The sequence below is a fragment of the Chrysochloris asiatica genome, unplaced genomic scaffold (genome assembly GCF_000296735.1).
Source record: "Chrysochloris asiatica unplaced genomic scaffold, ChrAsi1.0 scaffold00074, whole genome shotgun sequence".
Classification (NCBI taxonomy): domain Eukaryota; kingdom Metazoa; phylum Chordata; class Mammalia; order Afrosoricida; family Chrysochloridae; genus Chrysochloris; species Chrysochloris asiatica.
This window is the reverse complement of record NW_006408592.1, coordinates 419,927-436,062: the sequence shown is the minus strand read 5'-3', so window position 1 is coordinate 436,062 and position 16,136 is coordinate 419,927. Positions and strand designations below refer to the sequence as shown.

Below are 16,136 nucleotides of genomic sequence, written 5' to 3'. Positions count from 1 at the left end.
ATTCCAAAGAGAGGTGACCCAACGGAATGCAGAAATATCAGACAATCTCTTTGATATCCCATGTGAGTAAAGTTTTACTAAAAGTAATACAGAAATGGCTGCAAGCATACATTGACAGAGAACTTCCAGAGGTTCAAGCCGGATTCAGAAGAGGCCGTGGAATGAAGGATATCATTGTTGATGTCCAATGGATCTTGGCTGAGAGCAAAGAATATCAGAAAGATGTTTACCTGTGCTTTATTATACAAAAAGGCTTTAATTGTGTGCATCATGACAAGCTATGGACAATATTGCGAAGTATGAATTATCCGGAACACTTGAATCTGCTCATGAGGAATTTGTACATGGACCAAGAGGCAGTTGTTCAAACAGAACATGGGAACACTGGATGGTTTAAAATTAGAAAGGTGTACAACAGGGTTGCATTCTTTCACCATACTTATTCAACCTGTATGCTGAACAAATCATCTGAGAAGTTGGATTCTATGAAGAAAAACGCGGCATCAGGATTGGAGGAAGACTCATTAACAACCTGAGATACTCAGATTATGATACAACCTTGCTTGCTGAAAGTGAAGAGGACTTAAAATATTTACTGATGAAGATCAAAGAGTACAATCTTCGGTGTGGATTACATGTCAATGTAAAGAAAACAAAAATCCTCCCCACTGGACCAATAAACATTGTTCTCAACGGAGAAAAGATTGAGGTTGTCAAGGACTTCATTCTTCTTGGATCAACTATCAACACTCAGGGAAGCAGCAGCCAAGAAATCAAATGACTTATTGTGTTAGGCAAATCTGTACAAGACCTTTTTAAAGTGTTGAAAAGCAAAGTTGTCAGCTTGAGGACTAAGGTACGGCTGACCCAAGCCATAGTATTTTCATTAACCTCATATGCATGTGAAAGTTGGACAATAAATAATGAAGACCATAGAAGAATTGATGATTTTGAGTTACGGTGTTGGAGGAGAATATTGAAAGTGCCGTGGGCTGCCCGTAGAACCAACAGATCTGTGTTGGAAGAAGTGCAGCCAGAGTGCTCCTTGGAGGCCAAGAAGGCCAAACTTCATCTCTCACACTTCGGACATATTGTTAGGAGGGACCAGTCGCTGGAGAAGGCTATCACATATGTTAAGGTGTAGGGTCAGAGAAAGAGAGGAAGACCCTCAACCAGATGGATTGGCCAAGTAGCAGCATCAGTGGGCTCAAGCAAGTCAACATTAGTGAGGTTGGCTCAAGATTGGGTAGTTTTCTGCTGTGCATAAGGTTGCTATGAGTTGGCACCGACTCGATGACACCTAACAACAACAACAACAACATGCGTTATTGGTCCAGTGGTGAGGATTTTTGTGTTCTTTATGTTGAGCTGTAACCCATACTTAAGGCTGCAGTCTTTGATCTTCATCAATAAGTATTTTAAGTCCTTTTTGCTTTTGGCAATCAAGGTTGTGTCATTGGCATATCACAGGTTTTTACTGAGTGTTCTTCCAATCCTGATGCCATGTTTTTCTTCACATAATCCATCTTCTTGGATCTTAGCGTATGTATTGAATAAGTATGGTGAAAGAATACAAGGCTGGTGTACACCTTTCCTAATTTTAAACCATTCGGTGTTCCCTTGTTCTGTTCAAACAACTTCTTGCTGTTTCTATACAGGTTCCTTGTGAGCACAATTAAGTGTTCGGAAAATCATTCTCTGCAATGCTGTCCATAGTTTATCATGATCCACACAATCGAAAGCTTTTGCATAGTCAATAAAGCATAGATAACCATCTTTCTGGTATTCTCTACTTTTAGCCAAGATCTGACATCAACAGTGATATCCCTTATTCCACATCCTCTTCTGAAAATGGCTTGAGCCTCTGGAAGTTTGCTGTTAATTTATGGTTTTAGCCATTTTTAATCATATTTAACGGAATTTACTTGCTTGCAATATTAATGATATTGTGCAGTGATACCCGCATTCTTTTGGTTCCCCTTTCTTTGGAACGGGCACAATGTGAATTTCTTCCAGACAGTTGGCCAGGTGGTTAGTTGTCTTCCAAATTCCTTGGCATAGATGAGTGAGTACTTCCAGTGCTTCATCAGTTTGTTGAAAGATTTCAGTTTATAGTCCATCAATTCCTGGAGGCATGTTCTTTGCCACTTCCTTCAATGCACCTGGGACTTCTTCCTTCAGTAGCATTGGCTCTTGATCATATGCTGTCTCTTGAAATGGTTGAACATTAACCATTTCCTTTTTTGGTACTGACTCTATATATTCCTTCCATCTTCTTTTGAAGCTTTCTGCATCATTCAATATTTTGCTCATAAAATCCTTTAATACTGCAAGTTGAGGCTTGATTTTTTTATTCAGTTCCCTTCTTCTTTTTTGGTTTTCTAACTCCAGGTCTTTGCACATTTCATTATAATATTTAACTTTGTCTTCTGGAGTTGCCTTTTGAGATTTTGTGTTCAACTTTTGTACCTCCTCATTTCTTCCATTTGTTTTAGCATCTCTCTGCTGGAGAGTAAGTTTCAGAGTGTCTTCTGACTTCCATTTTGGTCTTTTCCTTCTTTCTTGTTTTCTTAATGACCTTTTGATTTCTTCCTATATATGATATTCTTGATGTCATCCACATTGCATATTGCTGTTGTTAAGTGCCGTCGTGCAGATTTTGACCCATAGCGACCCTGTAGAGGGTTTCCAAGGAGCATCTGGTGAGCTTATACTGCTGACCTTGTATTCAAACGACTTTGCAGTCTGATGTATTAACCCACAGCGCCAAACCAGGACTCTGTATGCTGTTGTTGTTATGTGCCATGGAGTCGGTTCTGACTCATAGCGACCCTACACAGGGTTTCCGAGGCTGTAAATCTTATGGGAGCAGACAGCCTCATCTTTCTCCCATGGAGTGGCTGGTAGTTTTGAATTGCTGACCTTGCAGCTCACAGCCCGATTCGTAACCACTACGCTACCAGAGTTCCTTAGGACTCTGTATAGAAGACCCAAAAAAACCGTTCCTGTTGAGTCAATCCCAACTCATAGCAACTGTAAGATAGAGTAGAACTGCTCCTTAGGGTTTCCGAAACTAAATTTTTACAGGAGCAGACATATGCAAAACAAAATTCTTTTAGGTTATTGTAGTTCTGCTATTCCATTTTTCTGATACCATTCTGTAGGCTAGCAAGATTCTATTATTTGTTGATGATCCTAATCTCTGTTATGTTGTCGGAGTCCTGGTGTGGCCCTATAGGATAAGTATTAGACCACAAAGTTGGTTTGAATGGCAAGGTTGGCAGTTCAACCTCACCAATCGCTCCTCGGAACCCTATATAAGGTTGGTATGAGTCGGAACTGACTCAGTAGAACTTAACATTATGTTGTTGTTTTTGTTCAGTGCTGTTGAGTCAGTTTTGACTTATAGCAACCATATATATGGTTACCAAGGAGCTGCTGGTAGATTTGAACCACTGGCATTGTGGTTAGTAGTCCAGTGATTACCCTACAGCACCACACCCGGACTCCATTCTCTATTATACATACCATAAATTAAGTGCATAGTCTTTGAGAGGAATTAATCTGGAGTATTTGAAATGAAAAAAATTTTTTTCTTTTTAATCATCATCTGACTACTAATTTTACATTACTGTAGAATTGATTCTGACTCATAAATACGCTATGAAACACCAAACCCACTGTTATTGAGTGGATACTGACTCATGCCAACCCTGTACAGGTTTTCCGAGGCAGTTCAGATTCACAGTGACCCTGCATAGTGTTTCCAACAGTGACACGTGGGTTTGAACTGCTTATACAAATTGTTGTTGTTAAGTGCCATTGAGTCATTTCTGACCCCCAGTGACTCTGTATAGGGTTTCCAAGAAGCGGCTTTTTGAGTGTGAACTGTCATCCTGTGGTTCAAGTAGACAGTACAGTCCAGTGAATTATCCTACAATGCCACAGGGCAGTTCTCTTCTGTCCTACATAATTCCAATGAATCAAAATCGACTTAATAGTATACAACAACAGTGATAGGAATCAGATAAAGGATAACTTTTTACATTGCTGTTGTTAAATGGTGTCCAACTGATTCCCTCTCAGGTAACCCTGTATGGGGTTTCTAAGGAGTGGCTGATGGCCTTGAACTGCCAAACTTATGGTTAACAGTACAGTGCTTATCCTACAGTGCCACACCAGTGCTCGGGATACTCAGTTGTTGTTGTTGTTTTTAAGTGCTGTCCAGTTGGTTCCAGTTCATAGCAACCCTGTATAGGGATTCTGAGAAGTGGCTGCTGAGTTTCAACTGCCAAGCTTGCAGTTCAAACTGACCTTGAGGTTGAGTGCTTATCCTAGGGCACCACAGCAGTTAATCTGGAAGTAGTAGCAGTACTAAAGCTTTTAAAATGTTATTTTTGATTCACTACAGTGATACTTATTTTAGATTTTAACTTTGGTATTAAAGAAGCATACGTTTATGAAACAGTATAGTATAATGTCAAAGTGTTAAATAGATGCTCATTTTGTTCAACTTGAAAACCAACTGCCATATTATTTTAATGACAGATACCAACATGCATTTGAAAATAAATTCATGTTGATCTAAAGATAATGTTTAATTGAAAACATTTGTTTTCCATCCTTTTCACAACCATTACAGGAGGGAAGAAAATGAAAATACTTGCCAGTCTTGAAGTTTTTTAAAAAATAAATTGCTTCAGTCTTGTGGTTATAATTTTGTTGAATGTAAATATTTTTTTTTGTCCATAGCAATGCCGTTACTTTCAGACAGTTGTGTTTTTTGATTTATGTAAAAACATCATTTTTATCTTACTTCTTATTTGGTTGCTGTCCATAATTAATTTATCAAGTTTAATCACTTATCAGTTTCTTAGGAACTACAAACAAGTCTTTCAGCTTAGATCATATGACACACCTTTTAGAAGTATTTTAAAGTTTGACCAGTATTTCTATTACCAGTTCATTTTGAGAGGAAAATTTATCCTAATTAACAGAAATAGTCCTAAGGTGATTTTTAGTTCCTCGGCAATTGAAGGCAGATTTTGGTGCATGACCTTCCTTAGTTTAGATTTTAACGTTAAAACAGTTCCAGCTTCTCCAAGTTAAAGGAGAAATCTGAATCTCTTGGAATTGTTACTATAAGTTTGTGTCCAAATGTTTCCAATTTACATTTAGGACACACTGGAAAAAAAAAAATACAACACACATAGTAATCATCTGAAGGTTTATGATCACACTTGATTACCCTCACTGCTGGCCTGCTGCAGCAGTTTTCCTTGGGTTCTTGAGGAGAAAGCTGAGAACAAGCGTTCCATTCTATGGGAAATTGTGTAGCTTAAGAACTTTAATCAGATTCAAATAATATTTTTTTAGTGTACTAGGAGAATCCTAGTGAAAATTATTTAGAAGATATAGTAGTATATAAGATAATACTTTGTTGTTAAGTGTAGTCCAGTTGGTTCCGACTCATAGTGACTCTGTATAGTGTTTCCAATGAGCAGCTGCTGAGTTTGAACTGCCAGGCTGGTGGTCCAGTGCATTATCCTCCAGCACTGTACCAGGAATCCAGCTATAACAGTAAGGACCCATAAAACAAATAATCTTCCCTAATTTCTTAATTTGTTGCTTGAAAATATTTGTATGTGAAGTTTCTTAAAATTGAATATTGGTTATTCTGTTTTCCCATATCAAGTGCCCTATGAAGGTTAAACCTGAAATCGTAGTCTATTTTATTATTCACACAATAGAGGATTCAAGAGGAAAAACTTGTTGTGTGTTTGCATACCATTGCAGTGTATTTTTACCTACCAGGAGTTCTGAATAGTAATTTCTAATAATTTATTTAACCAAGAAAAGCTTAAAATGTATATGTGTGAATGGGACACTGAGGGTTTTTAAAAATAAAACCGAAAGTCTCAAATTTCTTTCCATTTTAATCTTTTGTTGGCATTCTTAAGATAAACCGATGTTAATTTCAGTATATCTAGTTATTGGTCAGGTGTCTAGTGATAAATTACAGCTTATTATTAAGATGAGTTTTTGTACTCAAAAATTAAATAGAAAAATGTAATGACAAAAACTGGTTTATTCTTTTATGAGTTTTTAGAAACAAAGTATGAAATAGGTATTCTGGTTACTCTAGCTTTCAAATTAATCTTTTCAGTTGTATTCACTGCAAGTATATTTGTGGCTTTAGTACAAATGACTTAGTGATTTAAACAGATCACTGTGGGACAAAGCACTGGACCGCAAGGTCAGTTTAAACCACAAGGTCGGCAGTTCAAACTCACCATTTACTCCTTGGAAATCCCATACAGGGTCGCTATGAGTTGTAACTGACTCAATGGCACCTAACAACAAATTCTGAAGACTCAGACCAGTAACAATTATTTAGGATTAAGTTCATATTTAATTCTTTTCATACCACCAATATGAATGTTACCACTTGAACTGTAAATCTTTGTTTTAAGTTAATTTTTTTTCATGTGCATAATGGATAAAGAAGTTGAATCTCAAAGTTGGGAGCTTTGGTAAAGAAGTTATGACTAGTCTTGTATCCTTGTTCACATTAAGCTTCGTTCTACTGCATCATGCACTGCTTCTGAAGAAATGCTTCAAAATACATCCTTCACGTCTATTTTATTTACCAAGTGAATGAAAACAAAGTAGACAATAAATAAAAACAAATTTAAGAATCAAACTAGTTCTCACTGTTTTCAGCTAATGTTGTTGAGTGCAGTCGAGTTGGCTCCCACTCTTAGTGACCCTGGGTTTCTAAGGGGTAACTGGAAGGTTTGAACTGCTGACCTTGTAGCTATCAGTACAGTGCTTATCCTATAGTACCACAACAGGACCCACATTCAAAACAGTACAATGCTCTTAAAACATTACTGGAATGATGTTAATGGGAATATCCCCTTTCATCCAAAGTATCATATAGTATTTACTTTGCAAACGTAATATCAGCAACATCTTAAATGTATGTAAATGTGTTTTTAAAAGAAAATATGCAATAAAATGTTTGACATTGAAGCCATAATAGTTACAAATTATTCCAAAACCAGTTTGCTAGTGACATCTGCTGGCATGATATTGTAATAGAGATGGGACTAGTTCATGGAAATAATTTCATGGAAATTAAACATGAGAGACAAAATGTTTGTGGGCAGAATTGTTGCTTTTATCATAATTCACACTACTAATTGAAAGTGCTTTTTGTATTTTGTGCCCCCACTCCCCCTGGCATTTGACCAAAAATAGTAGTATAATAACAAATAAGCTTATTTGTATTTTCTAGTGGCCCTGTGGATCAGGACTGGGAACCACAAGGTTCAAACCCACCAGCTGCTCCTTGGAAACCCTATACAGGGTTACTATGAGTCGAAATAGACTCAATGGCTCTTATTAACAACAATAATATATATATTCATTTGCACCCCATAACCTCTGTAATTATTTGTGTAGCAGATATATTCTTTGATTTAATGTCACAAATTGTTTTTCTTCCTTATCTCTCCTATTTCTTTTTTATATTACAGTTCAGCACAGAACCTTACAAACATAAGACTCAATAAATATGAATTGAATTATATTATGTCCTTTTCGTAGACTAAATTTAATATGAAAGTTTATACGTACAGGAGGTAAATATATTGTCTTATACAAAATTGAAAATAAAAATGGGACTTTTATATTAGTGGAAGATTTTTATTAGAAACAGAAATAAAGTTTTATTTCTTCAAAAAGTTCATGGAAAAATGCAATGAAAAGGTAATGAAATTTTCTCACTAACTTTTTGAAGTCTCCTTGTCTTAAGTTTTGGAGGGATAAAATAAATTCAATCCTTGGATGTTTGTTCTGCCTAAGCTTCTTTCCGGAGTCCTGGTATGGCCCTGCAGGATAAGCACTGGTCTTTAACCACAAAGTTGGTAATCCAAGCTCACCTTTCACTCTCTGGAAACCCTAGATAGTGTTGCTCTGAGTGAGAACCAACCGGGAAGTGACACTTAACAACAACAGGGTTCTTTCCTAGATGATTGTGTAAAACTCTGTGAATTTGAAAATATTACATATGGACGAATTAAACTTCTTCCTTGAAATTGAGCACCAAACTTGCATAGCTAGATGCTTGCTTTTTTAGTTTTACATTTCCATTTAATTTGCTGAGGAGCATTTCAACCAAATTTAGGATTTTCTCTTTGAATCTTGTCCTCCATAGTCTTCCTCTTTTGAGTAAAAGGCCATCTGTCTTTCCATTTGCTAAAAAAACCATTGCTTCAATAATATGTAAATTCACTTTTTCTTGAATTTTATGTTCAGCCCATCATGAAATTCTTTCTGCCAGATCTATTTTGGAATAACATTCTGAATCTGACCACCTTTCTCCACTTCTGCCCCTTTGTTCTGGTCAAGCCACTAACAGTTCTCCTCACCTGATTAATTAGCCTTCTTGCTTCTAACCTTGCCGTCTTGTAGTCTTTTCTCCACCTAGCAGCAAGAGTGACTCATTTAAAATTTAGACACTTCTCTACTGAGAACCTTCCCAAATCTATAGGGCCCTACATGAATTGTTAGACCATTTCCTTCCTATACCCCCATTACTATGATTTCATTTCCTCCCACTACTTCCTTCCCCTATTTGGCTCCAGATACAGACGTCTACTTGTTACTTGCTGTTCTCCTTACATGCCATACAGGGACTTTTTTACTTGCTATTCCTTCTAACTGAAATGCTCTTCTTGTACCTCATTGAGGTTTCTGCTCAAATTATCAAATGTGACCCTCTCCTAGAGGTCCTCCTGGACTGTACTATATAAAGTAATAAGTTTCAACTCTATCACTTTCCCACCTTATCTTGCTTTGTTTCTTTTTTTCTTTTATAACTGTTATCATCACAGGACAGTTACCTTTTTGTTATATCTTTCCTCCAAATAGAATGTCAGCTGTATGATAGTTTGACTCGCTTGTTCACTGCTATATTCTTAGAACCTAAAATAACACCTTACACATAGTTGGCTGTTAGTTAATATTGGTTGACTAAGGAGCTCTGGTAGAGTAGTGATTACGAATCTAGCTCAAAGTCACCAGTTCCATTGAAACTACCAGCTGTTCCGCAAGAGAAAGATGAGGGTTTCTGCTCTTGTAAAGATTTACAGCCTTGGACATTCTAGACAGGGTAACCCATAGCATATAACCCAGTTAACTAGGTTTGTGAAGGAGTCCTGGTGTGGTGCCTTAGGATAAGCATTGGACTGCTGACCTCAAGGTCAGTGGTTCAAACCCTCCAGTTGCTCCTTGGAAACCTTACTATACAGGGTCTCTATGAGTAGGTACCAACTGTAACAAAGGCACTTAATAAGGCAATAAGCCTTAATGCGTAAATAGAGAATGGGATTTGAGTTATATTAACTAAATCCTTACAAAGGTGTTTTGTTGTGTGCTTATCCTACAGCACCCAGTTATGTATACTCTAATGGGTTCTTCTTTGTTTAAATCTTAACATTTATATGTTTTTCACTAAAAACTAATTACTATAGTGCTCCATAGTTAAGTTTAATGCTCAGACAATACTCTTGGTGTCAAAATGCAGGACCATATTACTATTTTACAGATAATTTTTATGGGAATAATTAGTTTTTTTGTTCTTTTGACATTAACATTTGACTTAATTATACTGATGTACTTTCTAATACACATGAATGGCAAGAATAGCCTCTTTTGAATCAGTGCTAAGACTTTTTCAGTATGAAGTGCTTCCCACAGGGTTCTGCTGGAAGAGCCAAACTTCCATCATAATGAAATTGCAAATCCATTTGTATATGCCTCTTATATATTTAAAAGCTACTTTGTGAAATTTATTATTTAAGGTCACAAATATATAATCCTGACTAGACCAATTTGTCCTAACCCTTTATCCAGCATTGAGCAAAGAAAGATACATGGCCATTGTGTAACAATGATATACACAAGCCACAATTTGTTCCCAGATAAATATAATCTCTTAATCTACTGCCTTGTATTTTCTTACCTTCTTAGCACCCCTCTTATCTAGAAATTACTAAATTACAGGTTTTAAATTACTGACAAGCACTGTCTTCGGATGAAAATGATGTTTAAACACTTTTAATGCTATAATGAAGAAAGTTATTATTTTAAATAAAAATATGAATTATTTTTGCATTTACCCCCATTCTTTGGGATAGGTAATTCTGTGATGTGTTTATTCTGTGGTTGCATTTGTACTGTTAATATGACCACTAACTAGATCATATTGTATAATTGGAATGAGTTTGTAAATATCTTAAACATCTTTGTGTACAAGAATTAAGTTCTTTTTTTTTTTGAGATTTTTACCGCCTCTAGTAAAAATGAATTTTATTTTAAATTTGTAAGCTAGATTTCTATTTTTCTGTATTTCTCTTACGGTTTTTGATTCAAAAAGCTTACAGAGAGAGTTGACCAATTAGATTTGGGACTGTACTTTTTATTCAAAACTACCCAGGACGCCTGGTACCTTAGAATAAGTGCTGGACTGAGAACCACGAAGTCAGTGGTTGAAACCCACCAGTCACTCCTCAGAAACTTTATAAAAGGTCACTCTGAGTCAAAACTGACTCTATGGTGCTTAACAACAACATGAAAATACATTAGAAAGCCATTGTGTAGCTAATATTTATAGATTCTCACCAAGGGATTTGCTACTATAAAGGCCCTTTCTCATACTTACAAAGCAAGTTCAAAACACTAAACAGCATCAGGATAATGCAAGAATAGTCAGTAATGGTCCTGTTTGAAGATTCTGTTTAAATAATTATAGCATAACAGAGAATCCTTTTTTTTTTCTTAATTATTATTAAATAGTTTGAGTAAAGGGACTACACTGTTTCAGGAGATTGTATAAGAGAAAAATATGAATTTGAGCCAGACAAATTATTTTTGAGGGAAGGATTGTGATTCTGGCTGTGATTCTAAAAATACCATGTGATTTTTAGAAAATTAGTACACTTTTTGAGCCTCTGAGTGACTATGGGATAGAACAGGCAATAACAGCTACAGTATAGAGAAATACTATAGCTATTCATAGAGTTGTGATATCATTAAATGACAAAATATATGCTAAATGCCCAAAACAGTGCCCAGTAATAGTAAGCATTTAGTAAGTATGATTTGGAAGCCTCTCTCTCTCATCTTGCACCTCCTCCCCATCTATGCACCTATAGCCTGGTCACAGTGGGCTAAACTCTGGGCTATTAGCCACAAGGTCAACAGCCTGAATCTACCAGCTGCTCTGTGGGAGAAAGACTTATACTCTCTGAAACCTAGTACAGGGTTGCTGTGAGTCCAAAGGAGTCCTGGTGTGGCGCTGCAGGTTAATGCGCTGGACTACAAGGTTAGTTTGAACCACAAGGTCTGTGGTTCAAGCTCACCAACTGCTCCTCATCCTCAGGAACCCTATACAGGGTCACTGTGAGTCAGAACTGACCCGGTGGCACTTAACAACAACAATAACATGAGTCCAAACTGACTCAACAGCACGCAGCAGCAGTGCTAAGAACAGTGCCTGGATTATGGTGTCTGTTCTGACTGGATTTAATCAAAAGTTAAAACTGCAGAACTAGACTTGAAGTCTTTCTGTGCCTGCCAACACTACATTACTCTGCATTCATTGAATGAATAAGTATAAAGAAGTCAGGACCTTGAATTGACCTATGCATAATACCCAGCAGGTGTATGTGGCCTTTTTCTTCACAGCAAATTGCTCCCCCAGGGATTGGAGAGAATGAAGAATGCTCCACTCCCAGCCCTCATTTTAAATCCCAGTGGAGCCCTTAGAAGATTTACTTAAGTCTCTCTTCAACCTACAGATCTGAGAGTTTAGCCCTAAGTCATGTTAATTTAACATGGACAAGCATTATCATTTTAATCATTTTGTGCAAGATAGCTTGCTTTACTTGTTTGACCATATGTGATACTCAGACTATTGTCCTAAAAGATTTTCACACTTAAAAAGTCTCATATGAATTTTTAAATAATAGTTTTATATATTACTTTATATTACAAAATAGACTGCTTTATGATTGTAAATTTTTGTTTTAGGTGCAAAGATGGTTTGAAAGGGTTTACTTTCTCGGCACTTAGGTAAGTAAAGCATTTAATTTATGTTTATATTAAGAGAGAATTTGTAATTTATCCTCCCCAAATAATGTCCGTAAATAATTATAATAAACATTGACTCTGTTTTTAAACGGAAAGTAATCTTTGAAGTCACAAAAGTATTTTCAAGCATTTGTAGATACATAATCATAATCAGATTTCATATCAGAATACATAATCAGATTTCATATTTTTTTCTTCTGAAAATCAGCCAGACAACAACTATGGCAGTGAGTTTGGTCTTTTGAGGTTTGTTATTATGTGTCTTATACTGTGTGGTGTAATAACTCTTTCTTCAAGAACCTTGAGAAGACAAAACTATACATGGACATTTACCAAAAAAAAACCCTGCTTAATTGTGTGGCCCTAATTATGGACTTGTTTAGGGCAGGCATTATGAGGAAACACAGTTGGGGAGTAGTAGGCTTTGAGAGAATCTTTCACCTCATATTCTGAATGTTTGCATGAGGTAGATACGCAGGAAATATTAACATTAGGTTTGTCATGTTTCACATAGATTATGAGATTAATTTTAGACAAATGTGCAAGACAGGTATGTTTATTATGCCTGTGTAACATCAAATTGACAGCATCTGTGGAAAGAGATAATGGGAAATCTCCATATCACCAGTCAAAATGAGGCCAGGGGAAGAATGTGAACCAGACCATCAATTGGTCATTTGCAAGTTCTGGCTAAAGCTGATGAAAACTAAAGCCAAAATATGACCTTGAACATATCCCATCTCAGTTTAGAGATATCTCAAGAATAGATTTGAAGCATTAGACACTAATGACTGAAGACCAGAAGAGTTGTGGGATGCCATCAAGAACTTCATACAAGTAGAAAGCAAAAGGTCATTAAGAAGACAAGAAGGAAATGACCAAAATGGATGTCAGAAGAGTCTGAAACTTGTTCTCCAGAGTAGCGATCCTAAAGCAAACTTAAGAAACAAGGATATAAAACAACTGAACATAAAATTTCAAAGGTCAGCTCAAGAAGACAAAGTCAAATATTATAATGAAATGTGCAAAGGAGTTAGAAAACCAAGGTGGAAGACTACATACAGCATTTCTTGAGCTAAAATTAGAACTGAGGGAAAAAATTCAAGCCTTAGCTTGCAAAACTGAAGAGTTCTCTGGGCAAAATATTGAATGATGCAGGAAGCATAAACAGAAGATGGAAAGAATTCATAATCACTGTACCAAAACGAAATGATCAAAGTTCTTCCATTTCAAGAGATAGCATATGATCAAGTGCCAGTGATACTAAAGGAAGAAGTCCAAGGTACGCTGAAGGCATTGGCCAAGAACAAGGCTCTAGGAATTGATGGAATACTAATGGAAATCTTTCAACAAAGTGATACAGCACTGGAGACATTCACTCATGTATGCCAAGAAATTTGGAAGACGACTATCTGTCTGACTGATTGGAAGAGATCCGTATTTGTGCCCATTCCAAAGAGAGGTGATCCAACGGAATGCGGAAATCATTGGACAACCTCTTTGATATCCCGTGTGAGTCAAGTTTTACTAAAAGTAATACAAAAATGGCTGCAGGCATACATTGACAGAGAACTTCCAGAGGTTCAAGCCGAATTCAGAAGGGGCCGTGGAACGAGGCATATCATTGCTAATGTTCGATGGATCTTGGCTGAAAGCAGAGAATATCAGAAAGATGTTTACCTGTGCTTTATTGACTACGCAAAGGCTTTTGATGGTGTGGATCATGACAAGCTATGGACAACATTGCGAAGTGGATCATGACAAGCTATGGACAACATTCTGGAACACTTCATTGTGCTCATGAGGAAGCTGTGCATGGACCAAGAGGTAGTTGTTTGAACAGTATGATGTCTTGTGTCAGGGAATGGTGATCAAGGTTCCTGCAACAGTAGGACAGTGGAGGTATATTGTTGGCTGTGCCAACTGAAGGAAAACTGCTTCTGGTGAGCCTTCAAAACCGGAATTGAGAAAAAGACAATGGCCAGATCAATAGCTGCTTAATGGGTACCAGGAGGTGTATTAATTTTCTCAAGTAATGAATCAACATCTGGAACAGCAGATGCAATTGTAGTTACCATCTGGTTAAGTTTCTTCAAGATCCATCTGATTTTATTTTGCATAGGCCAGTTAAGACAGGTTAGTGGGCATGTGATGGGAATCACCATCCCTGCATCCTTCAAGTCCTTAATTGTGATACTAATCTCTGCAATACCTCCAGGAATGTGATAATGCTTTTGGTTTGCTAATTTCCTAGGTAAAAGTAGTTCTGTTGACTTCCACTTGGCTTATCCTACCATAATAGCACTTATTCCATCCTTCAGAGATCCAATGTGGGATTTTGCAAGTTGCTGAGTATGTCTATTCTAATAATTCATTCTTGAACTAGATAAATCACTACCAGATGAGTTTACGGACCCACAGCATTGACTGAGAGACAAATCTTAGCTAAGACTCCATTTGTAACTTGACCTCCTTACACCCTACTGTGACCAGTGGTATTTAACAATATTAACAAATAGGTGATACTACAGGGAAGGCCTCAGACAATTGCTGTCCCAGAAGATAACCTCAGATAATGAGTCATCAGGTCCACTGGTTAATCATCAGAGAATAAGAGGACTGGTTCTGTTAGCAGAAGTGAGTCAATGGAATTTATAGGCTCCGTGTCCCCCAGCTTCCTGATTGTCTGTCTATGTGTCCCAAAGAGCAAGAATCTATAGATGCAATCAAGGATAACATATACAAAACTAGGGGAAATTCAGGAAACAAACTGCCAAAATAATTGTGAAAAAATGGGAACCATGTTTAAAAACAGCAATTAGAAAGCAAGATGTTTAAAACTAAGACTTCTGGAGTAAATACCACACTGAAAGGGCAAAGAAGAAAAATCAAAATTCATCTGGTAGTGGAACAATCAGACAACAGAACACGAAAATCCAAAGAAAGCCTCAGATTTATGTGGACACTATCAAGAGGAATAGCTTACATTTACTATAAGTTCCAGACTAGGAAGATATAAAAAAACCCATAGAGAATACTATCTAAGAACTGTTGAAAGAAAAGTTTCCTAATGTCATGAAAGTTGAGATGATAGTTATTTAAGAGGTTGAATGAATTCCAAACAGGATAGACCCCAAAAGACATACACCAAGACATACTATAATCAAACTAAACACAACCAAAGACTAGGACAGAATCCTGAGAGCTCAGAAAAAAAATGAAATGTTACCTAAAAGGAGAACTAGTAAGACTAAGCAGTTAATTAACTCTGAAAGAAACAGATTGGCGACCTAGAATCATATAGCCAGCAGAAGTGTCCATCAGATGTGACAGCGAAATTAGGTCATTTTTGGACAAACAGAAATTAAAAGAATTTGTAAAAATTAAGCCAACCTTACACAACAACTACTAAAGGGCATCCTTTGGATAGAGAATCAACAACAGCAGACAACAACCAGAGACTAATATACTTGAGCATATCATCTAGACTCAAACGAGTAAAACAGACCTATAAAGCTGAAAATAGAGAACCAGAAATACAGTTGCAACAATAACAAAATCCATAAAGTAAAAAGAAGGAATAATGTAATTATAGAACTTCTAGATGAAGAAGAAACTAAATAGATTTCAAAAATAAAATAAATAAAAATAAACCTAACTATAACCCTAAAACCTAGACCAAGCCTTACTCCTAGCCCTAGTCCAACCCTTAACCCTAACACTCTGAAGATTTCCACAAACTTCTTCAATCTGAAATTGATCATTACTGGTGATTGGAATGCAAAGGTTGGGAGCAAAGAGGAAGGATCAGTAGTTGGAAAAAATGGCCTTGGTGATAGAAATGATACTGGAGAACACATAATAGAATTCTGCAAAACCAATGATTTCTTCATTTCAAATACCTTCTTTAGACAGCATAAGAGACGACTATACACATGGACCTCGCCAGATGGAACGCATAGAAATCAAATTGACTA

General features: G+C 36.7%; 1 protein-coding gene across 2 annotated transcripts in view; it reads left to right on the top strand.

The window, feature by feature from the left end:
- The window catches only part of TMEM135 (transmembrane protein 135), a 282,194-nt gene that overhangs the window by 223,313 nt on the left and 42,745 nt on the right, over window positions 1-16,136 (top strand). For both annotated transcript variants that reach the window (XM_006864950.1, XM_006864949.1), the window contains one exon: window positions 12,100-12,141. In XM_006864950.1, coding sequence (XP_006865012.1) covers window positions 12,100-12,141 — 42 coding nt within the window. The remainder of the gene's footprint in view (window positions 1-12,099; window positions 12,142-16,136) is intronic.